Source organism: Marmota monax, unplaced genomic scaffold (assembly GCF_021218885.2).
Source record: "Marmota monax isolate L192 unplaced genomic scaffold, Marmota_monax_Labrador192_F-V1.1 WCK01_AAM20220418_F8-fsc00024, whole genome shotgun sequence".
In the NCBI taxonomy this organism is placed as follows: domain Eukaryota; kingdom Metazoa; phylum Chordata; class Mammalia; order Rodentia; family Sciuridae; genus Marmota; species Marmota monax.
Genome location: NW_026695224.1, coordinates 33,092,874 through 33,105,149, shown reverse-complemented (window position 1 = coordinate 33,105,149; position 12,276 = coordinate 33,092,874). Strand labels below are relative to the sequence as shown.

Below are 12,276 nucleotides of genomic sequence, written 5' to 3'. Positions count from 1 at the left end.
CTCTTTTTAGGTTGAACATTTGTTTTTGAGAGTGCAACGGAGCATGTTCACAAGGTCACGCAACCAGCACCTCCGTCCAACCCCAGGAGGTCCGCATTGACCCAGGGAAACGCCACACTCATCAGAAGTCACTCCGACCCTCCCCACAGTCAGTGGCAGTGGCCTTCTGTCCCCACAGACCTGCTGGTTTTGGACGTTTCAGATCAACAGACGCACACCGTGGTTTTTGTGTCTGGCTTTAGGTTTTCAAGTTCCTCGGGCCGTAGCCCGGGTCTGCATGTTTTTCCTTTATGGCCCAATAATACTCCCCTGTGTGGGTGTGTCCCATTTGGTCTACCTGCTCTTAGCCGATGGCATTGGAGCTTCCCCTGGGGACTATTATAAACAGTGTCACTGTGAATATTTACATGTGAGATCTTAGCGGATGTGTTTCTGCTTTTCTCGGGTACAAGCCTGGGAATGAAATCACGAGGCATGGGGCAGCTCTGAGGTTTGATATTCTGAGAAGCCATCAGTCTGTTTCCTCTCTCTTTTTTTTCTGTCTCCTGGGGATCGGACCCAGGCACCTTCCCATCTGTAAACAGGTGGCTTGCGCCTTCCTGGTTGGGCTCTGCATGGATCTGGACGCTCGATGCTGGTCAGACACAGGATCTGCCCACTCGGTTCCCGGTCTGAGTTGCCTTTTGACTTTCTTGAGGTGCCCTTTCGGATCACACACCTTTTTAACGCTGATGGAGCTCAGTGCCTCTGTTTCTTTCGCCACTTCAGTTTTTGTGCGGAATCTAAATCCTTTCTCAGTCCACAGTGGGGAAGATTCACGCCAGTGTGTCCACAGAAGAGTCACCCCCACATCTGGGCCCGAGACCCGCCTGGAGTTAACTGGTCTGTGGTGAGAAGGAGGGAGTCCGCCCTCCTCCTTCCCTTGTGACATCATTTTTCTTGTCAATATTTGTGACGATTCTCGTCCACTGCACTGCCTCGGCACCTCTTTGTTGAAGATCAGCTGATCATAAATGTGGGGATCTACCTTGGGCTCTGCCCGTCGCTCTCTGCTTTTCCCAGTTCACCTCCTTGACTCTTCCTCCTCGTGCTGCATCCAGCTGCTCCACAACAGAGAACTGGGTCTGTGTGGGGTTTGTGTGGCTCATGGAGCCGTGGAGATCAAGAGGGACACTGTCCTTGCCTCCGTGGACCTGACGTTCTTCCAGGAATGGATAGGCAAAGTGCAAGAGCAGACGCGTACTAAGAGGTGATTTCAGGTAGTGCTTAGTGGGTGCGGGAAGACAAGACACTATGTGACAGAGAGGGGCTGGTGGAGAATTACAGGGCACTTCCACAGCGGAATGCCAAGGAAGGCCACTCTGAGGAGCTAACATTTGAGAAGGAGAAGTCAGCCACACAGATCTGCCAGGCAGAGGGGCAGAATATGACTGAAGATGAAACTGATCCACTAAGGAGGGCAAACAGAGGCATGCAGAACTGTCAAGACACAGCCTAGATTAAACTGTGCCTGAATTCCACCTTGGACTTTTTAGTCCTTGGGCCTTTGTTTCTCTTATTGCTCAGCGGGTTAGAATTGACTTTTCTGTTACAAACAGTAGTGTCCACACTGAAGTTCACGTTAGACCATAAGCTGTGTCAAGGTTGGGGAATAATTGTCTGGTTCAACTTTGCATGCACTCAGCTCTTGTAGGTCACATTTTAAGAGGACCAGCTTTTTTTGTTTTTCTTAAACCACTGGAAGGCTTGGTGGTATTGTGCCCGGCAGCCAGGGCGGAACTGAATCAGGGTCCCACTTTGGGTGTGGAGGCTGCTCTGAAGAGGAACTGACCCACGAGGAAGGCAGAACAGAGAGGACCACTTTTTCCAGGAAAATTTTTCTTAGAGCCTGTGTGTCGGGTTCATTTACTTACATGCCTGTCCCGCGTGTGAGCCTGTGAGATGCCCTGGACCATCACACGCCCAGTGCCAGGAACACAGAAATGAAGGACTGAGTCCACAGATGAATGTGTTGCCTATTAATTCTCTCTCTTTTTGAGGTACTAGGGATTGAATATGGGGCCTCATGCATGGTAAGGAAGTGCTCTGCCCCAGACCTTGAAAACTTTTCTAAATTTTGAAAGGGTCTTGCTAAGTTGAGGCTGGACTTGAACTTGCGATCCTCCTCCTGCCTCAGCCTCCGGGGTAGCTGGGGTTACAGGCAAGCGCCACCACGCGTGGCCACAGTGTTTATTGCTAGCGTGCAGTTCTTTCCTGACTTCCTTCCTTCCTCCCTCCCTCTCTTGTCCCCTCCCTCCTTCCTCCTCTCTCTCTTCTCTTTCTCTTCTGCCTTAGCTGGGCAAATTGACAGCAAGGTGCTCCAAAGCAGGGTTCTCTTTAAAGTCAATTCCAGAGACTTGAGAGGCTGCGGCAGGAGGATCACAAGTTTGAGGCCAGCATTGACAACTCAGCGAGGCCCTAAGCAAGACCCTGTCTCAAAATTTAAAAAGTAAAATAAAATAAAAAGGGCTGAGGATATAGCTCAGTGGGAAAGCACCCCTGGGTTCCATCCCCAGGACCATTCCTCCCAAACAAAAAACTGATGCTTTTACATCTTCAGTCCAGTAGAGGGCGCCCACAACAACCAGTAGAAAGAACAAGGGACGGTAGGGCAGGAAGCAGGCTTCCCAGTTGTCCACTGGTCACAGTGCTCTTCCAGGGAGGCTGACCTGCCCAGATACAGGGGGTGTCAAATTCATGATGCCAGCCCCTTCCTTCTGGTGGCAACTTAATATTCTTAATAGATAATGCATTCACAAGGTTTCAAATAAAATAAAAAGATAAATAGTAACATTTCCGCCCCCTCCGTGGGCTTTTTGCTTTACCTCCTCAGCAAGTTCCATTGTGATTGTTCTCTTGAGTGCTTTTTGAGAAGGTTTAATGCACATATCAACAGGTATGAATGTCTATTTACCCGTGCTCCATTTTATCCCAAAGTAGCAGTGTTCTGAACACGCTGTTCTGTACCTGGCATGGTTTATGTGCCAGATCTTGTGGAACATTCCATATTGGCATATGGAGAGGGTCCTTGTTTTTTTTTCACAGCTGCATACTCCTCGTGTTGCACCACTCTCACCATCTACTCACCCGTCCACCAATGATGGGCAGTTGGGCTATTCCTGTCCTCTGCTGTTAGAAATGAACCAATACAAAACCTTGAGTATATATTTTTAAAAATATTTATTTTTTAGTTGTAGTTAGACACAAATACTTTTATTTTATTTGTTTTTAGGCGGTGCTGAGGATCAAACCCAGGGCTTCGGGCGTGCTACGTGAGCACGCTACCCCTGAGCCACAACTCCAGCCCCTTGAATATATTTTACATCGGTGCAAAGGTATCTATAGCAGTGACTCTCAGCTTCAAGTGTGCGTGAGAATCACCCATGGGGTTTTCAGAAGTTCCACCACCCAGGGCGTAGCTCAGACCCATCATCAGAAGCTCTGAGCTCGAGACCAGAGCATCCTGGGGATCCCAGTGTCCAGCCAGGGCTGGGTAGCCTGACCCCCCAAGGCCATAGAGATTTAAAGATGTACCAGATATTGCCAAATGGCCTCCACCGGAGGAGGTTTGAGGGTGTGGGAGTTGTGTCAATTCATGCTCCTACCAGCAGGGTCCACCAGGGCCTGGGTCTTCACAGCCTCTCCTGCTAATGAGACTAGCCAGAGTTTGGATTTTGCCAACCTTCGTATGGTTGATTATTATTTTTATAACTGGGGCTGGAGTTCAGGGCCTCACACATGGAAGGCAAGGGCTTTGAACATTTTTTTTTTTTTTTTTTTTTTTGGTGCTGGGGATTGAATCCAGGGCCTTGTGCATGTGAGGCAAGCACTCTACCAACTGAGCCAAATCCCCAGAAGGCAAGTGCTCTCCATTGAGCTGCACCCCCAGCCCTAGAATTATCTTCCAGGTATCTCAGTCTTGCTTACTTTTTATTTCTCTTATCAGGGATGAAGCTGAGTATCTTTTCATGTGTTTAAGAGTTGTTTGATCTGCCTGGTCACATCTGGTGCTCATTTTCCTTCCTTAGGTTGATCTCTCTAGATGATAAAAGACCAATAGTGGTGAGCATTTTGCTGCTTTGACTTTGCCTCCCTCCCTCCCTCTCTTCTCGTGGTGTTGGGTAGGCAGGTGACCCACTACTGGGCTACACCTCCAGTCCTAACAATTCCAATATTAATTTGCATGTTGTCCCTAACCTTCTGGGTTTCTGTTTTGGACTTCTTTTAATTACTTAGTAACAATGATTTTTAAATGATTTATAATATATATTCTCCCTGTGTCACTCCACCTAACCCTAAGACTCACCAGTGACAGTGGTCTGCTCTTTTCCCTGTTCCATGAAGGTGCTCAGAGGTCTCAAGCTTGCTCAGTGGCCAGAGCGGGAAAGTGGCAGCACCAGAGCAGTCCAAGAGCCTGGGCTCCAGGTCCAGCCTTTTACCTGCCTGCAGGCTGTGAGTGGACTTCATGGAAGGGCTGGATGAGGGAGGGCATGAAGAGTCCACAAAGGAACAGCAAGAGAGGATGAGTCAGCTCTTGCTCCCAGGGGGAGGTAAGTCATGAATGCCAATGACCAGAAGACAAAGTCAACAGTGATCCCACCAGCATTTTGGAAGCAGTCCACTTTCTCCCCCCTCCTATTTAACATGCTCAGTTCTTTCCAATCCCACCCCACCCAGAATCCACAGAACCAAACACTGGGGTGGGGGCAGCGGCCAGCCCGTCTCCTCTGGTTTGCGGCATTATGTCATCCACTTGGAGGTGTTGGGGGGGGGGGGGCTCTAAGGCCCTGCAGCCTTGGGGGCAGGGGGTGGGGAGAGGGAGGGAGGGAGGAGTGAGGGGGAGGAGGTTGTAGAGGGGTGAGGAGGAGGGAGATGAAAGGAGGGGGAGAGAAGGAGGAAGAAGAGGAGGGGGAGGGAGAAGAGAGCTGGGGAGGAGGGAGGTGAGGGGCGGCCGAAGGGGCTTCGGGTGGGATGCGCTGGGAGAGGAGGGGCTGCGGAGGAGAAGGGGAGGGAGGAAGAAGGGGAGGGGGAGCAAACGGGGTGGAGGAGAGCCGGGGAGGGAGTAGGAGGAGAGAGAAGGCAGGAGGAGGGAGTAGAGAAGGGTGAGGGAGGCCGAGAGGTTGGGGAGTCGGAAATGGGGAGAAAAGGAGTCGAGGGAGAGGGAGCTTCGAGGAGTGGTTGGGAGGAAAGGAGGGGAAGGGCTGCGGGAGGGGAGAGGAGAGCGGGTGGGTGGGGGAGGACCGGCCGTCGAGAGGCCCCTGCTCCACCCCCCGCGGGGTTGCACCACCCACCGTGGCTGGGATTGGCCGCTGAAGACTGAAGGCGCCCCGCCCCTTGGCCGGAAGACCAATGGAAACTAGGGACGGGGCGAGCCGCCGCCCTTGGAGCCAATAGCAAGGGAGGGGCGGGGCGACCGGGCCTGCGATCCCCGCGCGCTCTCGGTAGGCAGTCGGAGCCGCCTCAGTGCTCGGAGCTCGCTGGCGCTGCGCTGCTGTCGCCGTCGCCGCTGCATCCCGCCAGCACGCCCTCGGCGCGTTCCCGCCGCGCTCCGATCCCTGCAGCGGGCCCGGGGCGCGCTCGGTCGCTCCGGGCAGTGTTCTGGTTGCAGCCCCGCTGCGATGGCCACCAAGATCGACAAGGAGGCTTGCCGGGCGGCGTATAATCTGGTGCGCGACGACAACTCGGCAGTCATCTGGTGAGGAACTTTTCATTGATCTCCAAGCCCCGCTCCCCGAGCTTTCGAGGGGCCTGGTGCGTCGAACCGTTTTCCAAACGGGACGGATTAAGGGTCATCCCTTGCTGTCTTCTGCATCCTTATTCCAGGACAGCGTGGAAAGCCAGCGCTGGGCCCTTGGCCAGAGCATCTCCTAGATTGGCCTGCTGGAAGCGCTGCACCCTGCAACCGCCAGCGCTGATGTGTGTGTTTTTTTCTTCTCCCAACCCAAAGGGTGACTTTTAAATATGAAGGCTCAACCATCGTCCCCGGGGAGCAGGGAGCGGAGTACCAGCACTTCATCCAACAGTGCACAGGTAGGGGAGCGATTCGCGATCTTTGGGGAGATTGTCAGTTCCTGGGGGAGGATCCGCAAAGGCCCAACTGGGAGGAGCTGGTGGGGGTCCTGGGCGCCTCTGGGGATCTGTTGGAGGCACCGGATCTGAGCTTTTTAAAGGCTCATAAAGCCTCTCCCTCTTTGGACCCCGCAGCGGTATGAGTGACCTGCTCGATATCCTGACTCGGCAGCACCCTCTCCAGGCAGCTCCTCTCCTCTCCTTTGCCCCCTGTGGTTCACTGGTTTTCCAGGGTCAGCTCACACATTTGCAAACTCCAGTGTCCAACCCAACCCACCATCCTCTTTGTAGGGTTAGTGATCCAAACCGGAAGCCTTCCTGGGGTTTCATGCGGGAGAGAGAAAAGCTACATTGTCCTTTCTCCTACAACCATGTGTCCTGGTTATGTATGAGCTTCTTAACTTGAAGAATATAAAGCCACATAGGAAAGAATGTATGCTATTTGCTTCCATTTATGTAAAATTCTAGAAGAGGTACATCTAACCCACAGTGGGAAGAATCCAAATAGCCATTACCTTTAGGGTGCAGAGCTACTGAATGGGGTGGGGAGTGGCATGGAGGAGGTGCTGGGAGCTGGAAATGTCTTATATTTTGATCTGGAGGGGGTTACACAGGTGTATACTTAAGTGAATGATCCTTAAATTGTATACTTAAGATTTGTGAGTGCAGTGTGCTCCCTGTGTGAACCGGGAAAGCAAAGAATAGGTGGTGTGGCTCGCCATAAGCCCCTCAGTAGAGGGGAGAGGCTCAGCCTCACTGGTAATAGGATCCTGAAGGAGCTGGGGGATGTGATTCCCTCCCAGTCATTGGTCTTAAGGTTGGAAACAGGCTTTAGACAAAGGCAGCACAGCCTGGAGGTTGGTTAGGGCCTGGAGGTTGGGGCATGAGCTCTGGACCTCGGGGTGTGGGTTTGAATCCCAGAGCTGCTACTTCCTAGCTGTGTAGGTTAGGCAGGATACATGACCTCTGGGGACCTGGGTTTCCTTATCTGCCATAAGACTGTCATCCAGATGGAGTCAGTATGTGTGAGATGCTCAGGATGGTGCCTTTGCAAACTGTAGGGTTATTTGGGAAATAGAGGAAAGTAGCAAATGGTGCCAGGGATCATGTGGCTTCTTCTTTCCTTAACTGCTTTCCTAATTGAAATATTTTGCATTTACTTCAATTCAAAGGGTATTTATGAAGTGTCTACTATGGACAGGGCTTTACTAAGAGAGAGTGTGTGTGTGTGTGTGTGTGTGTATGTGTGTGTGGGGGGGTGTAAGTAAATGTACTGTTTTCTAAAATTTTTCCTTGAGCATTGTCTCTAGACATTCATTCATTGCTTTTTTAAATAATTTGCTTAAAATATCCGAAGCACAAAGTGCGGAGAGAGGGTAGAGCAGGACCAAGGCAAGCCTTTGACTCTCTCCTGTCTCCTTGGTGAATGCTTTCGAAAGTGGACTAAGTGTGAACTCCTTCTCCTCTGCCCTGTGCACTGTCAGCAACTGTTCTGGCCTTGCCCGCTCTGAGGCTGCGTTTTGCTGGCCTCGTCCTAAATCCAGTGGCTTTCCTCCAACTGCACACCCATCGTCCCCTCTGCCATCGGAGTCCTGCCTCTGAGGATACTGTTTTCTCCACTGAGAGGGAGAAGGTGATAGAGGAAGAAAGCACCTCATCCTGCCCGTGGGTCCCCCGCAGCCGCTCCTGGCCACTGGGCACCCGGCTTACTCTGGTGGTCAAGGACACTTCCTTCCTCCAGCTGCCTGTGGCTTTCTGCTGAGCCCTCTGCTCACACTCTGCAGGGATGGGAGTGGGGAGTGTCTGTCTGGGAGCTAAAAATGCTTTTCCTGCTGCTTGTTGATCCTTGTGAATGGGCTGCAGGATCTGAAGGCTCATCTGCTTCAGCTGGAGTCTGCTCGCTCCCCAGCCATCTGTTGGACAAAACATAGGCACGTCCTGGTTGTCCTGTCTACTTTTGTTCCTCTTGAAAAAGCACGTTCCTTCCCCTGCCAAGTCCTCATGACCCACTGACTGTGGACTTAGAACTCCAACTAGTAAACCTCCCTGGCCATTGCTACATACCAGCCACTGCACTTAACTACCTTATCTTGGTTATGCCTCAGATCAGCTCTGTGTGGCAGGTACTACAATAGTTCTCCTTCTCCAGATGCAGAAACTCAGATCACACAGCTGGAAAGTGGCAGGGTTTGGACTTGAATCCAGCTGGGCTGGCTCTGGAACCCATGCTCTTAGCCTCTAGGGAAGAGGCTTAAGTTCTCACCTCTTGAGAGACTGTGATTTACGAATGACACATTTGCTCCCTTGTGATGCATGGGGAGCCCCACATCCCTGCCAGGTGTCTGGCAGGCCTGAGAAGAAAGCATCCCTCCTGGCACAGGCTCCTGTTTCCCAACACCTCTCCCCAGGTGTGCAGCGGCTGGAGGCTCAGAAGCAGCACCTGGCTTCTCCCTGCATGAACTGGGTAGGGGCTCTCAGGCTCTATCCTTCCCCAGACGGATCCTCCCCGGGCTCTTTTCTGGCCTTGGAAGCCAGCGCCCTGCCTCACCCTCCTGTTTCTTCCTGTAGCAGGACTGGGGGCCTTTTGCCCTGCCGCCTTGACCCTGGTCCAGGGCTGGCCTGGCCCCTCCTTCGTCACCCCTGTGCTCTCACCTCCTCTGTCATAGCTCTGTGCCCAGCCCAGTTCCCGGGAACCCCTGGAAGCCTTGCCAGGGCAGTAGGAGCCTGGCAGAGGAGCGCGGCAGGACGCCCAGCTGTAGCTTCTGTGCTGGGAGCTGCCGGGCACAAGCCGCCTCGGTGAGCCTGCCTCCTCTCCCCTGCAGTCCTCTTTCTTTGTCCCCCTTCCTGAGGGCCACTGGGGTGGGTTCTCCTTGAGTGGTGACACAGATGGCCACCAGCTGCTCCAGCCTCCGCCCCGCGGGCAGAGCCATTGTGGTGGAGCATTAGCGAGCCTTTGCCTGAGTTCAGGGTTCTGGAGGGCCTGTCCTTAGCCTGGCGGAGGTCATGGCATCCCAACCCACTCCCTGGGACAGCAAGTGGCCACTTGCATCACAGCCCCACCCCTGGGAGGAGCAGCCTCGCCCAAACCAGGGGACAGTGGGGCGGTGGCTTCAAAGGCAAGAGCGGGCAAACCCCAGCAGGCGCCTCGGCAGGCCCTCCCCCTTCTTCCTCTTTCCCGCAGCTCTGAACCCTTGACCTTCCTCGACTTGCAGCTCCTCCACCCCATCCCCCATCGCTGGAGTGAATCTCCCTACAGCACATCCCCCATCAGCTCACTGGGCTCCTAGACCCCAGACCCCCTTCTGCCCTCCAGCCTTCTGCCCCGTCCCCAGCAGCACCTCCTGCCCACAGTGTGGCACCCGCCCTGTGCACTTGCAGCTGGGCTCCGGACCCCTGCCTGGCTGCCTTGGATCAGGGGGGGCTCCTCTGGGTGGAACTCCTCTGCCCTCTTAGCCCATGGATTTAGCCCCACCCCCTTGTGGAGGCCACGCCTTTTTTATGTCAACTGCCCACCCAGGTTGGCTCTGCCTCTCCCTTACTGTGTGGACTTGGGCCCGTGTGTCCTTCCCTGTGCCTCAGGGTTTGTGAGTGAAATGGGGACCCTGAGGGGGACTTCTGTCCTGTGCCACATGTCAGTTGTCCTTACTCTGCTTCCTAGAAGTATTTTACCCTGTGGTGCTGTGATGTATTGTGCTTTCCATCCTGAGGGTTTTGGCCAGTGCCCCTCTCAGCGCACAGTAGGCTGGCATGCCATGGGCCTTTGGCTCCACGTGGACACACTTGGACCCTCAGCCTGGGGCTGCGTAGGCCCTGGGGGAGCAGTTTGCGGGCGGTGACGGGTTCAGCTGCACCCGGTACCCTGGAGCAGGTGACTTGTTTACCTTCAGCACTGGGGTTCAGCAGGAGGATCGAGGCAGCAGCTCCACTCCACAAGTGTCACCTACTGTGGTTGTCATCGTATTTGTGGACTTTCAGTGATGTGGAGTAGAGCACAGGGTCAGTGGAACCCAGAAGCCGGGAGGCGAGGAGGTGCTGGGCGGGCTGGGGGTCCCTGCGGTCAGCAGGCAGGGGGTGAGGGCAGGGCCAGGTGTGGGCTGGGCTGGCTGGACGTGGGCTCTGTCAGACTGTCCTGGGAAGGGCTCCCAGGTCGTGCCTGGTGGCGAGGCGAGGCTCGGGCTCTGTCTCCGTGCTGTCTAGTGCATGTCCCTGTAGAATGCTCAGGGTGAAGACTGCACACAAAGAAGAGAACAACACCAAGATCGGCCCAGCTACGGTTTTGCCACTCAGGTATTTGCGGGCTTGTTCCCTTGCTCCAGGATCCATTCAGTGTGCATCAGTAGCTGCTGGGAGGGGGACCCCTCTAGGCCCCCAGGGTATAGACAGGAGCCCAGAAGACCCTGTCCTCAGGAAGCTGACAGTGGCATCACCCAGGGTGAACCGTGGGTCCCATTTTTATCTGTAGTCTTGATATAGTTTTCTACATGCATTTTCTGTTACAAAGCAGGATCATGGACTAGGGTCTGGACCAGCTTCCCTCCCCTGTTAACCCTCACTCCCAGCATCCCTCCTGTCTTCCTGTGCTCTTCCTTGGAGCCCTTTACAATGGCCACAAAATGTTCTCTCATCAGTGCAACATTGTTTAACCAGTCCTCTGATGAGGGACCCCGGAAGCCTTTGTTGCAAGCAGTTTTATTTTGGAAAGAAGCCAGGCATCTGGGAAGGAGTCCAGTTTTTTTGGTGTAGATTTTAGAGCTGGTTGGTGAAGAGCATCAGTGAAGGAGCCAAAGTGTCTTCCTGGAACTGTAGCTTGGCTGTGCTGGGTGACCTTGGCCGGGTCTCCTGATTCTGTTTCTGCATCTGTAAGAGGGAGAAGTGACGTCATACGGAGGAAGCTTGTGGAGCTCCTCCTGGCTCAAAGGCTCAATAAATGTGGCTTTGAGTGAACGTGGCATCTTCAGTGGGTGGGCTGGAGTGAGCTGGAGGAAGGGGGGGGGTCCCTGGAAAAGGTGCATCCATTGTGGGTCTTGTCATCAGTGAAGCTCCATCTCGGGTAGGTGTCCTGTGGCGGCTGGATGATATCTGGGTGCAGGTGATATTCCCAAGATGCTCTGTTCAGCCAGGAGTGTTCATTCAGCCCAAAGCATCACTTGCAGAGGTGGAGGGATTGAGAGTTTTGTTCACGCAGCATCCTATCCTTTGGTGGGGGAGGGGGGAGCCTTCCTTCCATGTCAAAGCTATCCTGCTCAGCCAAAGTCATTCCAGGGGGCTGAGGCTGCTCCTCTCCTTGGGGGAGCATGTGACCTAGACCTGACCAATCAGCAAGGCACATCTCTGCTAACTGTAGTTCAAGGTTGGGCTCAAGTGATTCAAGGCAAGGGGATCATGTTCGGTCCTGGGACTTTGTACAGGACTTTATCTTTCTCTGGGATATAAACTGGTGAGAATAATGAAGGCTTGGAGCTCACAGGGCCCATCTATGTAGAGAAACTGGCAACTCAGGACACACAGAGCCAAAGGTTGCAGACGGAGACCAGATGACATGGTTGACACTCCTGGATTCAGACACACCTGAAGCTCTTTCTGAAATCTACCTGAAGTAGACTGTTCACTTTCATCAGCCAATGATTATTTTTATTTTAAATTATCCAGCTTGTGTGGGTTCTCTGTTATTTCCATCTAAAAGAGCCCTGCCCATAGTTTCCAGGTGAGACAGCTGGGCATAGACTCAGAGAGGGGGGAATCCCGGAGGAGCAAGGAATTAGAAACCCCTCGTGTGAGCACTAGTGGAGGAAGCTGGGTATATTTCAGCTACAGGAGGGAGGCCTCTGGGAGACGTGAGTAGTGTCCTCAGGTACTTGAGGGGCTGTCGTTGGAAATTGTGAACTTCCTTGGCATGCCACCTCCACCCTGGCCCTGTGTGGTCAGGAGTTAAACAGCAGAAATGTCAGGCACAGATTTTAAGAGGATCTGGGGATGAACAGTCACAAATTGGATTGGAAGACCTCAGACAAGGGGGTGAGTCCCCTGTGACAGGAGGCATGTCGAGAGAGGCTGCCTAGCCGCCACCTGGCGTGGCCGAGGGAAGGGCTTGCTCCTGTACTGTGCCCCCAGCCCCATGCCCTGCTCTCTGTGGCCTGGGAGGAGGGACACCATGTACGTGAGCACAGG

General features: G+C 53.6%; 1 protein-coding gene across 1 annotated transcript in view; it reads left to right on the top strand.

The window, feature by feature from the left end:
• Positions 1-5,492: 5,492 nt before the first annotated feature.
• The window catches only part of Cotl1 (coactosin like F-actin binding protein 1), a 32,755-nt gene continuing 25,971 nt past the window's right edge, over positions 5,493-12,276 (top strand). Inside the window, exons 1-2 of the mRNA XM_046434868.2 lie at positions 5,493-5,734; positions 5,987-6,069. Of these exons, the coding sequence (XP_046290824.1) occupies positions 5,658-5,734; positions 5,987-6,069 (160 nt within the window). The 5' untranslated portion in view covers positions 5,493-5,657. The remainder of the gene's footprint in view (positions 5,735-5,986; positions 6,070-12,276) is intronic.